This window comes from Desmodus rotundus, chromosome 11, assembly GCF_022682495.2.
Source record: "Desmodus rotundus isolate HL8 chromosome 11, HLdesRot8A.1, whole genome shotgun sequence".
Classification (NCBI taxonomy): domain Eukaryota; kingdom Metazoa; phylum Chordata; class Mammalia; order Chiroptera; family Phyllostomidae; genus Desmodus; species Desmodus rotundus.
Window position 1 is genome coordinate 11,238,747 of NC_071397.1, and position 20,224 is coordinate 11,258,970.

Sequence of the window (20,224 nt, forward strand, 5' to 3'; positions counted from 1 at the left end):
GGATAAATTGGACTTCTTCAAAATCAAAAACTTCAGCTCTTCCAAAGCCACTTTAAGAAAGGTCAAACCTCAGACTTAAAGAAAATATGTGAAAAACACATTTCTGTCTCTAGAAAATATATATAGAACTCTTATATTGTAATAAAAACAAACAACCAATTAAAAAAATGGACAAAAGAATCAAACACACACTTCAACAAAGAAAAGATACAGATAGCAAATGAGCACATGAGAAATGCTTAATGTCATTAGTCATCAGTGGAAAGCAGAGCACACCACAGTGAGATGCCACTACCCACCTACTGGCATCACTAAAATCAAAACAAAACCATCCAACCGACTGACCAAACCAACAGCCGGGTCATACAAGTTGCTGGCAAAGATATGGAACAACTAGAAATCTCATATTTCTGGTGGGTACCAAATGGTACAGTCACTTGGGCAAACACTTTGGCCGTTTCTTATGAAATTAAATATTCACTTACCATATGACCCAGTAATCCCACACTTAGACACTTACCCAATACTAAGGAACATGTAAGCCCACAGAAAGCTCTGTCCATCCATGTACGTAGCAGCTTTACTCTTTACAGCCAGTACATCCAATGGGAAGGTCCGTTCAGAAGTGAATGGAAAGGCAAACGGTGGGGCATCCGTACCAGGGAATACTCAGCAATGAGAGGGAAGGAACTGCTGATACACACAACTTGGACGGATCTCAAAAGCATCATGCTACGTGAAAGAGGTCAGACACAAAAAAGCTTGAAATACAAATTCACGTACAATTATTCCATTTCATAAGCTATTCTGGAAAAGGTGCAATTAATTAAAGAGAAGGAAACCCAACCGGCGGTTGCCAGGAATGAGTGACGCCATGGTGGGGGATCCGTGACTAAGGAACAGGAGACACCTTTTCGGTGTCCATGTAGCTTGATTGTGGCAGTGGTCAGTCAAATGTGTTTATTTGTCAGAAGTCAATGAACTGTACTGTACGTCTTATTATTGTATATAAACTACTATACCACATTAAACTATCTAAAAAGAGAGAGATATTCTGTGTGTCCTGTCTAAAAACACTACCGCAATATATGAATTCATAAATATATGCACTAAAAACTATTAACATGAAGTTGTGGTAAAAGGAACATTTGCATAAGTAGTGAAATAGATATATTGCCAAATTTGCCATATGACTGATAAAAACGTCACTAAATCCTAACTCTTGCTTGTGGTGGCCAAATTCCCTATTCCGTTGAAGATGCATTGTGATTTAGGAAGCACTAAAGTGTAAAAACGCTTAAACATAGACTTATGTCCAGGAACACAGTTGGAGTTCAGAGGAACTCGGAAGGTCAAGGGGAAGCTTACAGTTGAGCTGTGGAATAAAATGACAAGCCAGGACAGAAGGGAGAGGAGACAAAAGACCGGGCGGGGGTGGGGGGGGGGCGGGGAAGGGGGAGCCAGAGGGCACAGTGACAGGGCGAAAGTGTTGCAAAACGCTGCAGGATGGAGTAAGAACTGACCAGCCATTCATTTAGGAAAACATTGACTGGAGACGCGCTATGTGTCAGGCACTGTTCTAGGTGTGGAGATGCCGCAGCAGACAAAATACAGCATCATCCTTGATTTCAGACGGTCTAAATTCTAGGAGGAGACAATAAGCAAAATAAGTAGGTCTATGAAATAGTACGTGTTCAAGTGAACAAAAATAAAAGCAGGGAAGGGGGACCACGGTGTGCTAGGGCAGAGGCCGGGTTTCAGTATTTAAAAGGTGGCTAGAGAAGGCCTCGCTGAAAAGGCGTGGAGAGGGAGGGAGCCCTGAGGACAGGTATCCCAAGGTGGGCGCCTTCCAACAGTCGGCAATCATGGCGTCGTCGCTAGCCTCTTCTATGTTGTTGGGACTCATTTTGCTTCCATAACAATCTCATAAAAAGATACCATTTAATGCAGTAACTGGCTATGACAGTTTATAAAAATGATTTATAGAATAAATATAATCTTCATTTCAACTGAACAAGAAACATTTGAAATCCAACTGAAAGGAAACCACACACCTCAATTTATTTTTAACTACTACTAACCCTCCTCTCTCTAACCTGCCCACTTTCAATTTTCATTATACATGGTTCCGGAAAAGCTGAATGGCACAGTTTAATATTAATAAATTTTTGACCATTATTAGTTGGGAAAGGGGTTTAGAAAAAAACAGAAGGAAATAACCTATCCATATGAAAACAATAATCACATAATATTTATTGTCTGGGATTGAAATGTTTCAAATACGCAAAGCAATAAAATGTCAGGAAAAGCAAAACTTCCTAACGTTAAAAAGATCATAAATTTCTCCTAAACTAAGATGTATGAAAAAGGTTCAGGTGATACGTTGTGTCGAAGGGAAAAAACCCTTCATTCTAAGCTGAAGCCGCCCAAACCCTCAGAAGGCGCAATCCACTCACGCTGAGGAACTGGGGAGACCACGGCACTTACCACGGAGCACGGAAAGCAATGGCTGTCTCTTCCTCTGAGCTTGAGAATCACTTTTCAACATAAACAATATTCACTGACTCATGCACTCTGTACCTTGTATTCTGGCTACCTCTCGAATGAAAAAAATATGTAATATCAAAAAGCTACCAGGATTCTATTATACTTTTAAACGAATTTATATTTTATAAATCACAATGGTGCATATATTTAATACATATTATATATTTATTATAAATATTTAAAAGAGTGGCACTTATGTGGGAAAAAACATGTTTAGTTAATCTAAGTGGCCTCATGGGCCCCTTTGAAAAAGCCCACAGTGCCCACACAGGCTGTTTTTTTTTAAAGTAATTTATTTTTTAAGAGAGAGTTAGGGAGGGAGACAGAGAGGGAGAGAAACGTGATGTGAGAGAGAACCATGGATTGGTTGCCTGCTGTGTGCACCCAGACCGTGGCCTGAACCAGCAACTCGGGCATGCGCCCTCACCGGGAATTGAAAGGCGACCTTTTAGTCCCACGGATGACGCCCAATCACCTGAGCCGCACTGGCCTGGCACCACACACCCCTGACTCGCTGTTTGGGAATTTGTAGACTCCGTGGGGATTGCTTGGCTTTCATAGGTGCTAAATTTTTTTTTTAATGACATAGATAAGAAAGTAGACATTTTCATTGCATCCTATTCTTAGGCGATAAACTGTTGCTTCCAGTTCACAAAAATCTCATTATTTTCAGCCTAAATAAATCATTGTTAAAATTGGTGGGCATGTTATTTCCAGTACCTTTAAGAAAATTTCATCCTAAAGGGGTTCGTTGTCTTTCCAGTACACAATGGGAGAACAATAGGTTTTTGGATTGTACTATATACAAAAGGAGCGAGTGAGACTAAAGTTTTTTACGTTAGTACAGATTCAGGTGGGACACAGCTTCTTAGGTCTGTATCGGGACAAAGGAGATCGGGTAGCTCTCTTTAAAGCCCTCCAACAGGCGGAAGCCACAGTGGCTGGCTCAGAACAGCCAGGAAACCTGACACATGGGGAGCTCTGAATGGGTTTGTCTGAGACATTGCATCTGTGTTTAAGAAAAAGATTGTGATCACCTGCAGCTTATGAGAATGGCAACCAAATAAGTGAAATAAGCATCAGTAAGAGATTACAGAGATTTAACAACAACGAAAAGATTCTGTGTTTCTGCTTAAATGAATTTTTCTATTAACCAACTTAGCAGATGTTTATTGAATTCCGAGTGTGTCTGTGATACAAAGATGTACTCGTCCAAGACTTGCCCTCAAGAGAGACTTAACCTGGTGCACATGGAGAGTTGATTAGGGACATTTGATTGGAAGGATGGAGACCAACAGGGACACAAAGTGTTCAGGGGAAGCAGAAGGTGCTCAGCACTGAGGCAGTTGGGAAGGTGAGAGGGAAGGAGCTGGGGAAGGAGGCCACCATGGAAGCCTAAGAAAGCGGCAGTAGATTGGTTTTTCATGCTGTTAACAGGAGCACATGACCCCACATGTTTGGGGAGAGGCACCCCAGTGACTTTGCCTATCTCCACAGAGGCCACGGAGGTTGGGTGGCATGGCTGGCTGTGATCACCGCAGGGATGTGGTGTGACAGCGAGTCTTGGGAGGAGCTGCCACAAGGTCGTTTCCCACCTGCATCCCGGTTCTGGTGAGGCATGGAACTCTCCCTCTCCTTCTCCTTTGGGGATGGAGGCAAGCTGAAGCACCACTTGGCTGTAGTTCGGAGCTGGAGCCTCCCTGGCTCATGCCTTCAGTCATGGGCCCCTGGGGTTTGGTACCTTCCTGGGGGACCAGGAACACCGGATGTGGACTCCGTGCTGCTCTTGCTTCTGCTGCTGTGTAGTGATGAACCGCCCACACCTGTGGGCTCGTGGCCTCTCCACGACCCCAACCTACGAAGTGCCACTGTTGCTTAGGGTCTGCCAGATTGGCTGGCACGCAGAGGTCCAGGGGAGAGATGCGAAGTGGCCAGCGCACTGTTGGTGCATTAACTCCTCCCGAGGAAGGGGCTGGATGGAGTCCATCAGCGGCCATCAGAAATGCACGCAGCACCACAGGCTGGTCTTAAAGGCCGTGAATCAGAAAACGACCTGTCCCAAGTCGGGACGGGCCCAGGCTTGAATGAAAAAGGAAGGGAGAACGACCATTGCTAACCCAAATACACCCAGCAGCTTCCTTCACCTCTGCTCTCCACTCCCCCCAGGCATGCCCACAAACGCCCTGGGCTTGGAGAACTGAGGACCAGGTCGGAGTCAAGGAGCACACACCTAAAAGGGGCGTCTGCACAGAGTTCCAAGACTTGCCGGATGCATTTCTGTATCTGCCACGGCAAAGACACATAATCAAGATGGAGGTTATTTTATAATATGAGATGAACACCTTGCATGAAAGTATAAAATAGTGGCCTAATTAGAGCTTTCTAGAGAAATCTCGTCTTCACAAAGGAGAGGTTTGTACACATGATCTCTGAGGAAGTTTTTCTCATAATTTGTATAATGATTCTTAGTATGTGCATTGATCATATTTATTTATGTTAAGGCTTAAGACATAGAGGACTTGGCATTTTTCTATATAATTATATTCTATTACACATGATATGATATTCTATCACATACACAATACTTGGCCTCAGAGAAGGAATGTGAGGTTAAGATGAAATTTTCTTGTAATCAAGTGTTTGGTACTGAGAAGGGCTCCTAGGTTCAGGGAAGCAGTTCTCTGTAACACTAACATGTTCCTAGAAGTCTTTCCCCGCGAGTGCCCCGCGCTGTGGAGCGGCGGTCCGGAGCGTGGGCTCTGGGGTGGGTCGGGGTGCCGGGCGCAGAGGCGGGCCCCACAGGGACCTCTGCACCAGGCGCTGCGTCCTGGTTCCCCCACTGCCCCGCCAACGAGACAGCCCGCCCAGGGCGCCCAGCACACAGGGCGACCGTGGGGGGCTGGGGTGACGACGTCAAACTTTCTGTGTAAGCACTGGCACAGTGGGTCCGCACTTGTAACAAGGAGTAAAGCGCTACTGGGCCTAAGTAAAATTATGTGGGTGACCCTCTTGAGTCTTTAGTTTTCCTGTATCTTTTTCTATTTTTATTTTCCTTTGAAAAAATGAGAACAGTGACTAATGGGTGGCGATGAACGGAAAAGGGAAAATGAATATAATGCTCTAAACAGAATTACCGTGGTTTCCAACAATATAATGCTGTATGTGGGTTTCTGTGACTTGGTAGGAATTGTTTTAAAATCCGCTTCAATTGCCAAGATTCCCATGACTTATGACAGCTCGAATATTTGCTATTTGTTTCCAAAAAACAAATGTAAGCCTCTTTGTTCCTTTTTTTAAGTGCTATGGTATCACTGTCCTACTCACAACATTACAGACCTGCTTTAAGAGATATGACTTTTTAATATCTGAGTGTTCAGCGGCATCTGGCCCTTGTTTAACCATCACATTCACATCCAACCCCTGCAGGCCCGGTTTTGTGTCTGAGCTTGGCTCCTCGCCCTCTGCGCAGAGCCTCGCTCGGAGGAACACTGCTCCACCACCGCGGCCAGAGCCCCGCCCCCGGCCGCTGCACAATAGGAGCACACAGTGTCCTCCTGGCTTTCAAAGAAGATGGAAATAAGAAAATAAATTGCTGGACAGTCAGCGTTATGTGGGGGCCCCTGCGAGGACATATTCCACTTGATGCCCTTATATTATTTGCAGAAGTGTTTATGTTCTATGAAATGTTCAGCCAGAGCATACAGGAAACTGTAAAGTGTTTTATGAGATGTGTACATGGGTGATGGTAAAATTTTAAATGCAACCTGGGAAGGTTCTATCTAAATTCCAGGAGGGCAGATGAGGGAACACTTTCCCCGCAGTGATTCAGTTTTGCACAAGGGGTTACATGAACTGGAAAGAAATATCTGATTTGGGAACTATATAAATTGTTTTTCATAAAATTAAACTTTGTCATTTCTAGACAAGTAAATATATATTTTCTTACAGACCAAGAATCACCAGTTATGTTTATTTGTTTTCTACATGGTAAAAGCATTAAATATAGATTGTTTATTATTTTATGGAAACAAAGAACAAACAGGAATAAATAAAGAATTCCTCCCAGATAGAGAAATTATACACACCATTTAAAAAAATATTTGTGCTTCAAGTAAAAACTCTTGGTTCTAAAACTGGAACATTATTTTTGCATTGCAACTATTGCAACATGTAAAGACAGGAAGGTTAAAGGCAGACCCTTAAAATGGCATGTCCAGAAAGTCACATTTCCAAATTTAGGTGATGGGAGAAATATTTCTATTTCCTTTCCTCTCAGATCTATGAGGCAGTGTCAATTTCCCATGAGAGAAGCTGTTTATTTACTTGTTGGTTTTATTTATTTTTCAAATTCGGCCTCCAAAACAAGCCTACAAAAACAGAAACTATACTGCATATTCATATTTTAGAGCATCATTTTTGTGTTTTTTTAATAGCATCTGCCTCATAAAGTCACTCTGAAGATACATAAAATAGCAGAAGTATACCCCTGACACAAAGTAGGTGCTCCAGGTGTGTTATTCCCCGCTCCCCTGCGTGCAGGCCTCTTTTGAAAACATTGATATGTAACAGAGATTATGTAATTACTATCAGTCCCTTTGAAGAGAAATTTAAAAGAACACGTGCTTTAGGCTGTGTCCATAACTGGTGTCATTGCTGACACATTCGGGTTCCTGTCTCGGGTAAACATGCCGCAGCACCAGGCATGTCTTGGCAACGTCCGACGCAAACCCAGCATGAAGTACACAACCAGACCGAGAACCGGGGACTGAGGATCTCACAGCCGTGAGTGAGTGGTCTTGGGAAAGTCAGTTTCCCACTCTAGGCCATGTGCTTTTATCTGTAACTGAGTGGTTGTTGTCAATGGTCTTTAAGACCATCTTCTGCTCTAACATTTTATGATTCTATATAACACTTTAATCTTCAGAGAGAAATTTACTGAAGTCACATTTTCTGAAACTTTCCTTTGTTTTTTCTATATTCACTGCTTAAGGAAATTTTATTTCACTTCCAATTTAGTGTTGTGGAAAGAGTCAGAGAAAGAACCTAAGGGTAGAAAAGAAAAAAGGAATTAAAAATATTAATATTGAGCAATTATGGGGACATCTAGGCTGGTGGTTCAGGAGACATAAATGACCTTGTTTTATTCTAAATTCAGCTCATTGGCTTATGATGAAAAGTGAAAGGTTATTATATGGACTTACTGGGCAAAACCAGATTTTATAAATAATTACCTGTCAGACTGTTCAAGATAGACAAACATACGCCAGACCAACAAAAACACAGACCTGTCATATTTCTGAGAGAAATGTACACTGAGTCTTCCTTCTCTGGGACTATAAGGAGATCAGGTAGAATGAAGTGAAGGGAAAAAAACCTAAATCCTATATTTTCTGCCTTGTGCGTACTTTCAAATGTATAATGTGGGAGAGAAGGAATTTTGATGTGAAAAATAGCCCCTGAAAATTTTATACATCAATAAGGCTGGCAGATCAAAACCAAATACAATAAATGCTGTCCTTTTAAAAGTTGGTATGTTTACTGCAAGCTTATAATTTTCCATGATCAGGGACCCCAAGAAAAATAAGAATGATGATAAAAGAAAAGTTTAATCATACATTTCAATAAGCACAGATGGAACATCAAAACCCTTTGGCAATTTTTTGATATTATATATCTGCATTTTTTGTTCTTGACATAAAGATTTTTTCCAGAAGGAGTAACAGAACAGGTAAATGATAGTTAACAAATGTGAATAATATGGCCCAATCATATCAGCTGGGCTTCACAATGATTTTGGCCAGCAGACGAAAATCTTTCATGCTTCTCATTTCTGTTTTTATTAATTCTTTACAAAGGCTGTTACAGTGTGAGTAAAAATCATGATAAAAGTAAAATTACACAAAACTCCTATAAAATTAAAAGAATAACTTCTTGTTTTTTTTTTTTGTTTTGTTTTTTTTTTGCAATGCAAGTTTAATCAGGAACTGCACAATTACAATTACATCTGCTATATTTTGACTTGTTCCCGAGGGTTACAGTTCCTCACTCACTGGAGAAAGCACAGATGCCAGAAGGGCAGCTCGGGGCCACCGGCCAGAAACTCCCCGGGCCGCAGTCGCAGTCCCAGTGTGGCGGCAGGTAGGCACTGGAGGGAGAAAGCGCGTCGCTCGCCTCCCCTCCTGTGGGTCTCATTACCGTGCTTCCAAATGGGTGCAGTGTGTGTGAGGGCTCTTGGCCTGCGGCCTGGAGGGCAGGGAGAGGAGAGAACCGGAGCGGGGAAGAGGGTCTGGAGGAGGAAGGGCACCGAGGCAGGCGGGCGTGCAGGAAGCTGGGCGGGAGGCGTGGAAAGGACAGACATCCCGTGAGTGGGTGAAGGGAAGAGGAGATGGGACCAGACAGTTCCTCAGGTCAACTGGTTTTCGATCAGTGTGAGTTTATAAAGTAAGTATTTGTTTCTAAACACATGTAGATGTGGTCAACAAACGTTGAAAAGTAAAGTTGGTGGGACAATGTGAGGAGAAAGCTGACTGTCCTTTTAATTTTGTTTCCTTTGCCCCAAACTTGGATTACAAAATGCATCATGTAAAACATAGACTAAACACTGAAAAAAAGGCACTGCTTTTAAGATATGTGAGCTGAGGGCAGCGAATCATTCCAAATTAGAATTTCAAAACTGTGTGATCTGCATTCTTGTCCACCTACACACTATCCCCAACATCCTGCCATTAATTAGCTAAGCGGCCCATCCAGTAAACAGGCCTGAGCGCTGAGGGGGCTGGAGAGGAGCTGCAGCCAGCCAGTTGAGAGTCACCACAAACCAACCCACTCCCGAGGACACAGAGAAGGTGAGCTTGTGTTTTACTTTGTCCAAAGAGGGGCACAGAAATCACCTACTCTAACCCCGTCTTTCCTGTTGTCGCGGTCGCGGTCCCGGTCCCGTCAGCAGGCCAGAAAAGCCATTCCAGTGCGGCGGTAGGCACTCTGTCGGAGAAAGAGAAACCTGCAATGAATTATCACAAGTCGAACGAGGAAAGGAGGCCAAAAGCGAGGAGAGCTCTCTTCCTGTTCTGTGGACTGCTGGCTACAGCCTAACGGGGCGCTTCACCCGAGCATCTCCGGTGGGGAAACTATAGCAACCGCCTCGTCTATTAAAAAGGCGATGTGGTTAACAAGTGGTTAGCAATTCTATTTGGGGCGAGTGGGAGACATGCAGAACGAGACATCCCGGCTTGTTAATTGACTGGGCTCGGTCAGGCCGAAGACATGTCGTGTTGAGGATGTTTGTCCTTTACAAACATGTGTTCTCTATCGGACATGCTCAAGCATCACTTCTAACTAAGTATCTTAATAGTCTATAAATTACTGACTCATTACAGCCTTCCCGGGCCTAATTTATAGTCTCGGAGAGAAGCTCTGGGAACAGACACTGACAGAGGCTTTCCCTCCCCCCTAAAATATGGTGGTCTCCAAGGAGTTCTGTACATTATAGACATGATAGAAAACGCAAATCTCACACAACTTTATACACATACACATACATACAGATGCACATATGGGAACCCATGGTGGGATTAGAATAGTCCCATGAAAGAAAATGGGAAAGTGGATACTAATTACAATAGTATAATACATTCCAGTAAAAAAAGGAAAACTGCGTGGTTTTTCCCCACAGGAGACGCACGCTGCAGGTCAGGGCCGGGAGAGCCGGGCCGCATGGAGCCCTGTGCCTGGTCCAGAGTCTCGTAATGAGCCCCAGCGTGAAGCAGAACTGAAGTCCATGACTCCAGAATCAAATTACCCCTCTCACCACCCTCATTTTCATTATTCAAACTATGAAGTCACATTCAGAGGATTTATAACCCTCAATTAGATGAAATGTTTCTATAGTTTTCAGAAAAATGGAAAAAATGACAAAATCTTATATCAGGGATTTTTTTTCCCTTTAAGTTAATAACTTGGGTTATTCAAGAGTCTATAACTTTCAGTCCAATAAATTTACCTTCAACAGCCATATTACAGGAAATATGGAATCGACTTTTCTGATTAAGATAATGCTATGGACGTACCATAGAGTTGAAGTCTAAAAAAAACCCCCCAAAACTGAAACACATTTTTAATTCACTGAAAAAAAGGGAAGTGATCCCCAAACTTTTAAAAAAGACTTCTACCAACATGAGGTGTATCAAAAATGCTTTTTTCCCCCCAATAACTTTCGGTTAATCATAAAATGCAGCGAACTTCGGAAGCACCCCTTGCCAATACCCTGCTTCCACAGGGTTCGCTACTGGCTGCCAGGCTTCGGAGCCCTGGCTGAGACTCCAGCGGCGGCCAGGCTGCTGCACTGCACCGCAGAACAGGTCAAGGCGGGGAAAACAGTGGCTCGTTCCCGGTTTCCTTCCTCAGGCTCTCTCTGTGAGCTCACGCCTCACATCAGCCTTTCTGTGCTCTGGATTGAAGCAGACAGCCTGACAAGAACTAGAAAATTCCAGCTCTGCCTCCCGAGCTCGTGCCCTGCAGGAGAGTGTCGAGTGGGTTCCTCAGGGAGCCACAAATAACTCGCAGCAGAGGATGGAGCGTCTTCCCACGACCGCAGGCAGGGCCGCCTCGGGCCCTGAAACGGCCCTGCCACCAACGCTGCCTCAGAGAAGCTCCTGCCAGAGGAGTACTTTGTTTCTTGACCTGGGTATTTTAAACTTTACAACCACAGTGACGACCTTTAACATAACACAGTATTTAAAACACAGGGACGGTTTACGTGGAGATACATGGACCTGGGAGTAAAGCGGGATTTGTCTCGCAGGGAAATGGCTGAAGGAGGCCCTGCTTGCAAAGGAAGTTTTGGCTCGGGAGGGGAGTCTTGGCTGAACCCACCTAGGGATTCCCCAGTTTAATTTTTCCGGGGTGGGCGATATGAAATGGTTCTCCCTAGCACTGAAAAGGTCACTTTTAAAATATCAACTCAGCTTTGCAAACAGTTAAAAGATTACATCCAGGCTTATTTAATAACAGATCCTCAAGTAGCCGAGTTTAATGAGGACCACCAAATTTTAGAACTGACCCAGATTTCCGGCGTAAGTGTGTGGAATAAGGTCCACAAGCTTCCCATTCTAACCCTAAAATAAAGACGGAACAAAGACGCACATGTAGTTAGTGAAGAGCAACCTCAGCACACCAGTCCCAGCCCTTCGCCTCGCGCCCCGCTTTTCCCCTGACGGACAAAGGGGGTGTGCTGTCTGCGAGGGCGGCTGTGGGAACGTCGCACGTTCGGCGACTTTTCCAGAGTAAGCAGCTTTAAAGGAAGATGGATGGAGACAACTCATCTTTGTGTCAACTGTGAATTTCTCTTTATTTGCATTGCGAATGTTGAAACTAAATTTCAACATGGCTTGGTGTGAGGGCCTTCCAGAGGCCACATTCTCAGGAAACACTTTGTATCCCACTTACTGTCTACGGTCAGATCCCACGAATGATGCCCAGTTCTGTGTCTTCACAGCCACTCTCTGGGCCTTGACCAGAACCAGGGCCGCACCCCACTACTGAAAAGTACAAACTGATCAACAACACAGCCAGACTTCTCCAATAAACCAGCTTCTTCCTATGTACCACTCAAGATTTACTGTTGACTTAATAATAGCGCTAGGTGAATTTGTTGAATAGCTCAGACATTTTAGCATCTCTCAGCTCCCAGCAGAGATAATATTTAGGTTGTTTTAAAGGACCCATCAAAGTTCCTGGGCCTTTTTATTTTTTTGAATTGGGGATCAAGCCAGCTCCCAATTTCTGTCTCATGTATTCATTCAGCCCCAAATTATGACTTGTTACCAAAACCTCAATATACTTGGATAAGCAGATGCAGATTCTATGTACTGCAAAGGCATTGGTGGGGAAATGATATCGTAACCGTGCACTTTCAAAATATGTTTTTTTTTTGTTTATTTTAATATGGATAAGCTGGAGAAAACATTTAAATTCCAAATTGGTTTACTTCTGCCTTTTTTAATGGGTCATCATAAATTGTATGTTTTAAAGAATGCAAACTACTAATACAAAGCAAAAGAAGATAAATATTCTACAAAATATATCCTGTTGTTCCAAGTTGAATATGCTTATGTGTACGTGGGTTATTTATGTCGTAGCCTAATTAATAAAGTTTAAACTTTAGATAAAACCTGTCTTCCACCCAGTTCAGACTTACATTATATTCTCACTACTACCTTTCCTGATTCTTTTCTGCCTTTACAAACTTGAAATAAACCAAAAATTGTATTGTAGGGACTGACATCAGCAAGATGGCAGGCCAGAAGGTCCCAAAGCTCATCTCCCCACAGAAAGTAAATAAACCACTACAAACATGCAAAAACAGTTCTGGGAAAGCTCTGAGCTGCAACAAAGAAGCAGAACGCGGTGGAGCTCAGAACACAAGCATGGCCACCCAGAAGTGTGGGGAGCGTTTCACCTGCATCCTCACCCCCGGCTCAGAGCAGCTCAGGGCAGAGGGAGTCCTTCGGGTGCATTTTACCCCATGGGAAGAGAAGAGCAGGAGAGCCTCAGAAAAGTCTCATCATTGCCATGGTCATTTGTAGCCTTCGCCACTGAGGACCCCCCCAGTCTTCACCACAGTGACCCCAGCTATGGAGCTGCAGGGAATCCCCACTGCTGCGTCTCCTTGTGGGAGCTGGGGCCTGTTGCTGCTGTGAGGCCTGCCCCTGGGGGCCCCAATGGATGCGTGCCCACTCTCTGGGCCTGGCCTCTGGGATTCTAAGTCGCAGCTTTGATCCACCGTCACGGGGCTGTGCTGCTGCCGCTGCCGCTATCTGGCCTGCCCTGTGAGTCCTAAGTGGTGGCACTGACTTGCCGTCACTGGGCAGTGCTGGTGCAGCTCCATGTCCCATCCGTTGGGTCCAGCGTCACGGAGCCTGAGCTGCTGCTGCTCTGGCCACTGCCCCCTGGGGCCAGAGTCAGGACTTTGACCCACCATCCCCAGGGCCTGCTGCTGTTGCACCCTAGCCCCTGCTGCACCTTGTCATTCCACGGCCAGTGCCACTGCTGGGTCACCCTCCACCCCTGCCGCCAGGATGCGAACAGTCTGGCAAGTCCCAGAGGTATGCACATGCCTGCATGTTAAGACACCAGCACTACCATTGCAGCAAGTGCGCCTGTGCCCCAGGACCCAGGTGCTGTGGTCATCTCCCACGTGTACCTGACCCCAGGACCCAGCTTTACTGCTGCCCTGAGTGCCAGTGCACCAGAGCTGGAGCCAGGAGGGGTACCCTGGTCTAGAACTTCCTTCCACAGGTGGAAGAGGAGAACAGGGAAATCCCAGTGTCCTCTGCCACCGAGGACCCTCAAGAGCCCTAGGCACTACTGCTACTTGCAGAACATCCACAGTCTTGGTCAGCAAAGACCGTGCAATCTTTGCCAATGCTGACCTCAGCTGATGGAGATGTGCAGAAACTACACCACTGTGCCCGCCCTCCCTGGAATTAGAGATGCTGAAGCCACCCAGCCAAACTCACAGTCACCTTCAGGAAAACGTCTTTCCCAACCAAAGTCAGTATAAAAAACCCAGAAGAGCTAGCTGCTCCCTCAGATGCACAGACATCAACGTAAAGCCATGAGAAACATGAAAATGCAAGAAAACACGATGAGACCAAAGACGCTCAACAGTGCTCTGGCATCCCCCCCCCCCCCCACCAAGACACAGATATGTGAGTCACCTGAAGGCTCCGGATTGCCCCCCGCCCTGCTCCCCGCCAAAGAAACACATCTGTGAGTCACCTGCAGGAGGTATAAAAATAATTATTTTAGCGTTGTGCAGTAAGATTCAAGAGACCACAGACAACTCGATGAACTCAGGAAAACAATGCATGAACAAAACGAGAAGTTCAACAGAGACAGAAATCATAATAAAGAACCAAACAGAAATTCTGGAGCTGAAAGATACAATAAGTAGAATTTAAAAATGCAATAGAGAGCTTCAAAAATAGGCTTAATGAAGTAGAAGAATGAATCTGAGAACATGAAGAGAGATCTCCAGATTATCCATTCAGAGAAGGAGAACAATAAGAATGAAAAGGAGTGAAAAAAGTCTGTGTGAATTGTGGGGCAACATTATGCATTATGGGAGTCCTAGAAGAGAGAGAGAGAGTCTGAAAACTTGTTTAAAAAAAAATAATGGCTGAAAACTTGCAAAATCTGGGGAGAGAAAAGGCCATTCAGATACTCAAAGGTCAAAGGGCCACAAACAGATTTAATCCAGAGAAATCTTCACTGAGACAGATTATAATCAACCTCTTAAAAATTAAAGATAGAATTTTGAAAGAATCAAGAGTTTTGCCCTGGCTGGTATAGCTCAGTGGATTGAGCATGGGGTGCAAACCAAAGGGTCTCCGGTTTGATTTCCAGTCAGGGCACATGCCTGGGTTGCAGGCCAGGTCCCCAGTGGAGGCCACGTGAGAGTCAACCACACACTGATGTTTCTCTTCCTCTCTTTTTCCCTCCCTTCCCCAATCTCTAAATAAATAAATTAATTAAAAAAACCAAAAAAAAAGTTTAAAGAGTCATCACATAGAAGCAAACCAAGGTAACATTCTCAGCAGGTTTTTCAGAAGAAACCCTGTAGGCCAGGAGGGAGTGGGATGACATATTCCAAGAGCTCAAGACAAAACCCCGCCAATCTAGAATACTTTCTCTAGGAAAGTAGTTCCTAGGTAGACAGACACACAGACCTTCCCGACAAACAAAACCTGAGGGAATTTATCACCGCTGGGTCTGTCTTAGAAGAAATGTGAAAGGGAGTTCTTCATGATGTAACAAGGAATGCTCATTAATAACATGCAAACATGAAAAGTATAAAATCCACTGATAAAGTAAATATAAAAATTCTAATTAATACTGCAATGATGGTATGTAAATCACTGGACTCTAGTGTATAGGTTGAAAGACGAAAGTGTTAAAAATAACTAAAGCTAAAATATTTTGTTAGTGGTGACATTAACAATACAAAGCGTGTGTGTGGGAGCAAGTAAATGTGTAGGGCTCTTTATGCAACTGAAGTTGTTATTAGCTTAACATACAGTGATATAAGATGCCTTATAAAAGCCTCATTGTAAACACAAATTAAAAACCTATTGTTAGGTACACAAATCATAAGAAAAAAGAATCAAAGCATACCCAAACCAAAATATACCATCAATTCTCAAAGAAAAACAGCAACAGAAGAAGAAAGGAATGAGAAAGTACAAAAACAATCAGAAAACATTCACAAAATGACAACAGTAAGTCCTGACACATCATAACCACTCTAAATATAAATGTTTTTTAAAATTTCCAATTTAAAGACATAGAGTGCCTGGATGGGTAGAAGAAGAGAAAAAGACCCGAGTATATGCTGCCTCCAAGAGACTCACTTAAGCTTTCAAGACACCCGGAGGCTGAAAGTGATGGTACAGGAAAAGACAGTCCATGTTAATGGGAAAGAAAAGGGAAGATAGGGAGCTATACTTATATCAGAAAATGCAGACTTTAACACTCAAAAACCATAATGAGGTAAAGAAGGCATTATATAACATAAAGAAGTCAATTTACCAAGAGGCCATTACAATGATAAATATACGCACCCAATACCAGAGCACCTAAATGTAGCAACAATTAATACATCTGGAAGCAGATATAGACACTGATGTAATAATACTAGGGGACCTCAATACTTCACTTTTAACAATTGATAGATCATTCAGACAGAATATCAATATGGAAATAACGGACTTGACCTACACTTTATACCAAATGGCACTAACAGCAAATCCAGAACCTTCCATCCAACCAACAGCAGAGTACACGTTCTTCTTAAGTGCACATAAAACATTCTCCGGAATAGATCATATGTTAAGCCATTAAAAAAACACTAACAAATTTTAAAAGATCGAAATCTTATCAAGCATCTTTTCTGAACATGGTATGAAACTAGAAATCAGGAGGAAAGCTGGAAAATTCACAAATATGTAGAAATTAAGTAACGCACTTCTGAACCACAAATGGGTCAAAGAAGAAATCAAGAGGGAAACAAAAATATATCTCGAGGTAACAAAACTATGGGATGTAAGTAGTTCTAAGATAATAGCAGTTCTAAGAGGGAAGCTTATTGTGATAAACACCCACATTAGAAAAAAAGAAATATTTCAAATAAACAACCTAAACTGATACCTCAAGGAACTGGAGAAAAAGAACGAATTAACCCAAAGTTAGCAGAAAGAAAAAAAAAAAAGAATTTAGAGCAAAAATAAATTTAATAGAACTTAGAAAGACCATAGAAAAGATTAAGAAAACTAAGAGCTGGTTTTCTGAAAGATAAAATTGACAAACCTTGAGCTAGACTAAGAGAAAAAGGGAGGTGACTCAAATAAAATTGTAGATGAAAGAAGAGATATTACAACTGGTTCCAAAGAAATACAAAGGATTGTAAGAGACGACAATGAACAACTGCATGCCAACCAATCAGATGACTTAGAAAATATAGACAAGTTCCTAGAAACGTGTAACTTACCAAAACTGAACCAGAAAGTAATAGAAAGTCTTAACAGACCAACAACAGACCAAATCAAATCAGTAATCAAAAATCTTCCAACAAATGCAAGCCGAGGAAAGATGGCTTCACTGGGGAATTTTAACAAATATTTAAAGAGACTTAATACCAATCATACTCAAACTCTCCCCCAAAATTGAAGAGGTGGGAACACATCCAACGTCATTTTATGAGATCAACATTACCCTGATAGAAAAGCCAAACAAAGACACTACAAGAACAAAAAATTATAGACTGAGGTGTTCTCCCCCCACTGCAGCCACGAGCAATTTTTGCACACCAGCTGGACATCCTATAATTCAACTCAATTCTGACCTTATCTACCCGGAGAGAGCATTAGATCCCACAGTTTAAGGGCTCAGCCCAACAAGACTGTCCCCTGGCCATCCCCTACCCCTCCCACACTCCAGATGCCAATCACAAGTTTAGTATCATCTGTGCTTCTGACTGACCAACTATAGCTGGTGAAGGCACCAATGATCCCCTCTTTGGGGTCAATTAACTTGTTAAAGCTACTCATAAAACTCAGAAACATGTTACTTACTAGATCACTGGCTTGTTACAAAAGGACATAACACAGGAAGGGCCAGATGGAAGAGACGCACAGGGCAAGGTATGAGAGGGCAGAGCTTCCGTGCCTCTCCCCATGTGCCACTCTCCTGAATCTCTGGGTGTTTGCCAACCCAGAAGCTCTCTAAACCCTGTCCTTTTGGGTTTTTACGGTGGCTTCATTACATAGACACAATTGGTTAAATCACTGGCCACTGGTGAGTGAACTCAATCTTCAGCCCTCTTGCGTCCCAGGACGGCAGTTCCAACCTTCTAATCACATGGTCAGCTCCACTGGCAACTACCTTCCACCCTTAAGTGCATCCAGCAATCACCTCAACAAGAGACACCTTTATAGCTCTCATCCCAAGAAGTTCCAGGGATTTTAGGAACTCTGTAGAACAGAGGGACAGAGGCCAAATACAGGGATGGGCCAAAGTAGGTTTACAGTTGTGAGTTTATTCTTGTATTACTTATTATTTTATTACCTATTTGTATGATTTCCATACAAACAACTGTAAACCTACTTTTGCCCACTTCTGTATGTACTTTTTATTATAAATCACAGTATCACACAAGCCGATATTCCTAATGAAATTAGATACAAAAATCCTCGGCAAACCAAATTCAACAGCGTATTAAAAGAATCAGACAACATGATGAAGTAGGATTTATCTCTGAGATGCAAGGATGATTCAACATAAGCAAATCAATAAATGCAGTATATCACATTAACAGAATGAAAGATAAAAACCATATGACCATTTCAATAGATGCAAAAAAAAGCATCTGACAAAAGTCAACAAATTCTGAGGTACAGAAGGAATGTACCTCAGCATAGTAAATGCCAGGGGTCGCCAACCCCCAGGCTGCGGATTAGTACCAGGCCACAGCCTGTCAGGAACCAGGCTGCAAGCAAAACCTGCCTGAGCTCTGCCTCCTGTCTCCTTCCTGCCCCTTCCACAGCAGGTGAGCCAGCGAAGCTCACCTGAGCTCTGCCTTGCCTCCTGTTGCCCCCACTCCCATCCCACCCCTGCCTTCCACAGTGGGTTAGAGTGAGCAAAGCTGAGCCCTAAGCTCTGCCTCCTGTGTCATCCCCCAACTTGCCCCCCCAACTCTGCCCCATCTTCCATGAAACCAGTCCCTGATGCCAAAAAGGCTGGGGACTGCTGCCACATATGACAATCCCATAGCTAACATAATACTTAATGGTGAAAAGTTACACGTCTTTCCTCTAAGATCAGGAACAAGACAAGGATGTCCACTCTTTCCACTTCTATTCTACATAGTATTAGAGATCCTAGCCACAACAATTAGGCAAGAAAAAGAAATAAAAGGCATCCAAATCAGAAAGGAACAGTAAAATTATCTCTGCTTGCAGATGACATGACCTCATACATAGAAAGCCCTACATACTCTATCAAAACGCTATGAGAACTAGACTTCCAGTCAAGATGGAGGCACAGGCAAGTGCGACTTGTCTCCTCCCACGACCACAGCAAAATTACAGCTAAACTACAGGACAGATAGCACTCAGAACCATCAGAAAGTGGAGCTGTATGGAACTTTGACAACTAAGAAAGTAAAGGAACCACGCTCATTGAGACGGGTAGGAAGGATGGAGGGGTGGAGAGGTGGAATGAGCTGGTCCCAAACCCAAGTGTGGTGGATATAAAATGGAGGGATTATCTTGGGAGTGAGGGATCCTAGCCTCACACCAGAACACCCAGCCCAGGGTTTCAGGGCCAAGAAGATAAGTCCCCATAACTTCTGGTTACAAAAACCAGTGGGGGTTGGGTTGGTGGAAGAAACGGATTCTCAGGACTCTCCTCTTAAAGGGCCTTGCATTGCACACAGACTTACTCAGACTCACTCCCTCTGGGCTCCAGCACAGGGGCAGTAGCTTGAAGGGCACCAGCGGCATACGGGGAGGAACTGCAGTGTCTGGTATCAGGGCAAGAGCAGGGGACAGCTTCCTCCCAGACAGAACTGCAGATAGCGGCCACTGTACCTTTTCTGAGTCCTCCCAAACACAGAGTCACAGTGCTGCGGCTCCACTGTCTGAGTCTCCATCAACCTGGCTCACACGGGGAGCCCCACGCGGGTGATTACCTAAGAGTCCGCCCCAGCCCTCCTTGGTGGACACAAAGAGAAGTAACACAGTCCCTGCATCAGTAAACTTCTGATTTAGTGTTGCTGGTTTAACTACCCCAAGTGAGATGCGGTGAGAGGTCATTCTCAAGGGTGGGAGGAGGCAGAAAACAAGGCCGCCCTTTTGTTCACTTTTAATCAAAATGTTTAACTTAGAATAACATTTAAAAGGGCATGAGATCTGTAGATTTCTGAAAGCAAAGAGGGGCACAGATTAAAAAAATGTTACATGGTTTTATGGTTTATAAGTACTTTCATGCCCGTATCTAATTTAGCCTTAGCACAATTAGTAAAAAGGGCCTTATTATTCTCCTTTTTAAAGTGACACGTCCAGGGAATGGTAGAGTTAGTATGAAAATGCAGGGCCTGCCCTGACCAGTGTGGCTTAGTTGG

At 43.6% G+C, this 20,224-nt stretch overlaps 1 protein-coding gene across 9 annotated transcripts in view; it reads right to left on the reverse strand.

Moving 5' to 3' along the window:
* Positions 1–6,682: 6,682 nt before the first annotated feature.
* Positions 6,683–20,224, reverse strand: part of SUPT3H (SPT3 homolog, SAGA and STAGA complex component) — a 439,117-nt gene continuing 425,575 nt past the window's right edge. For 7 of the 9 annotated variants that reach the window (XM_045192984.3, XM_045192985.3, XM_024558037.4 and 4 more), the window contains one exon: positions 6,684–9,528. In XM_045192984.3, the coding sequence (XP_045048919.1) occupies positions 9,487–9,528 (42 nt within the window). In that variant the 3' untranslated portion in view covers positions 6,684–9,486. Of the gene's footprint in view, positions 9,529–20,224 lie in introns of all 9 variants that reach the window. The other 2 variants (XM_045192983.3, XM_024558036.4) reach the window with 2 other exon arrangements.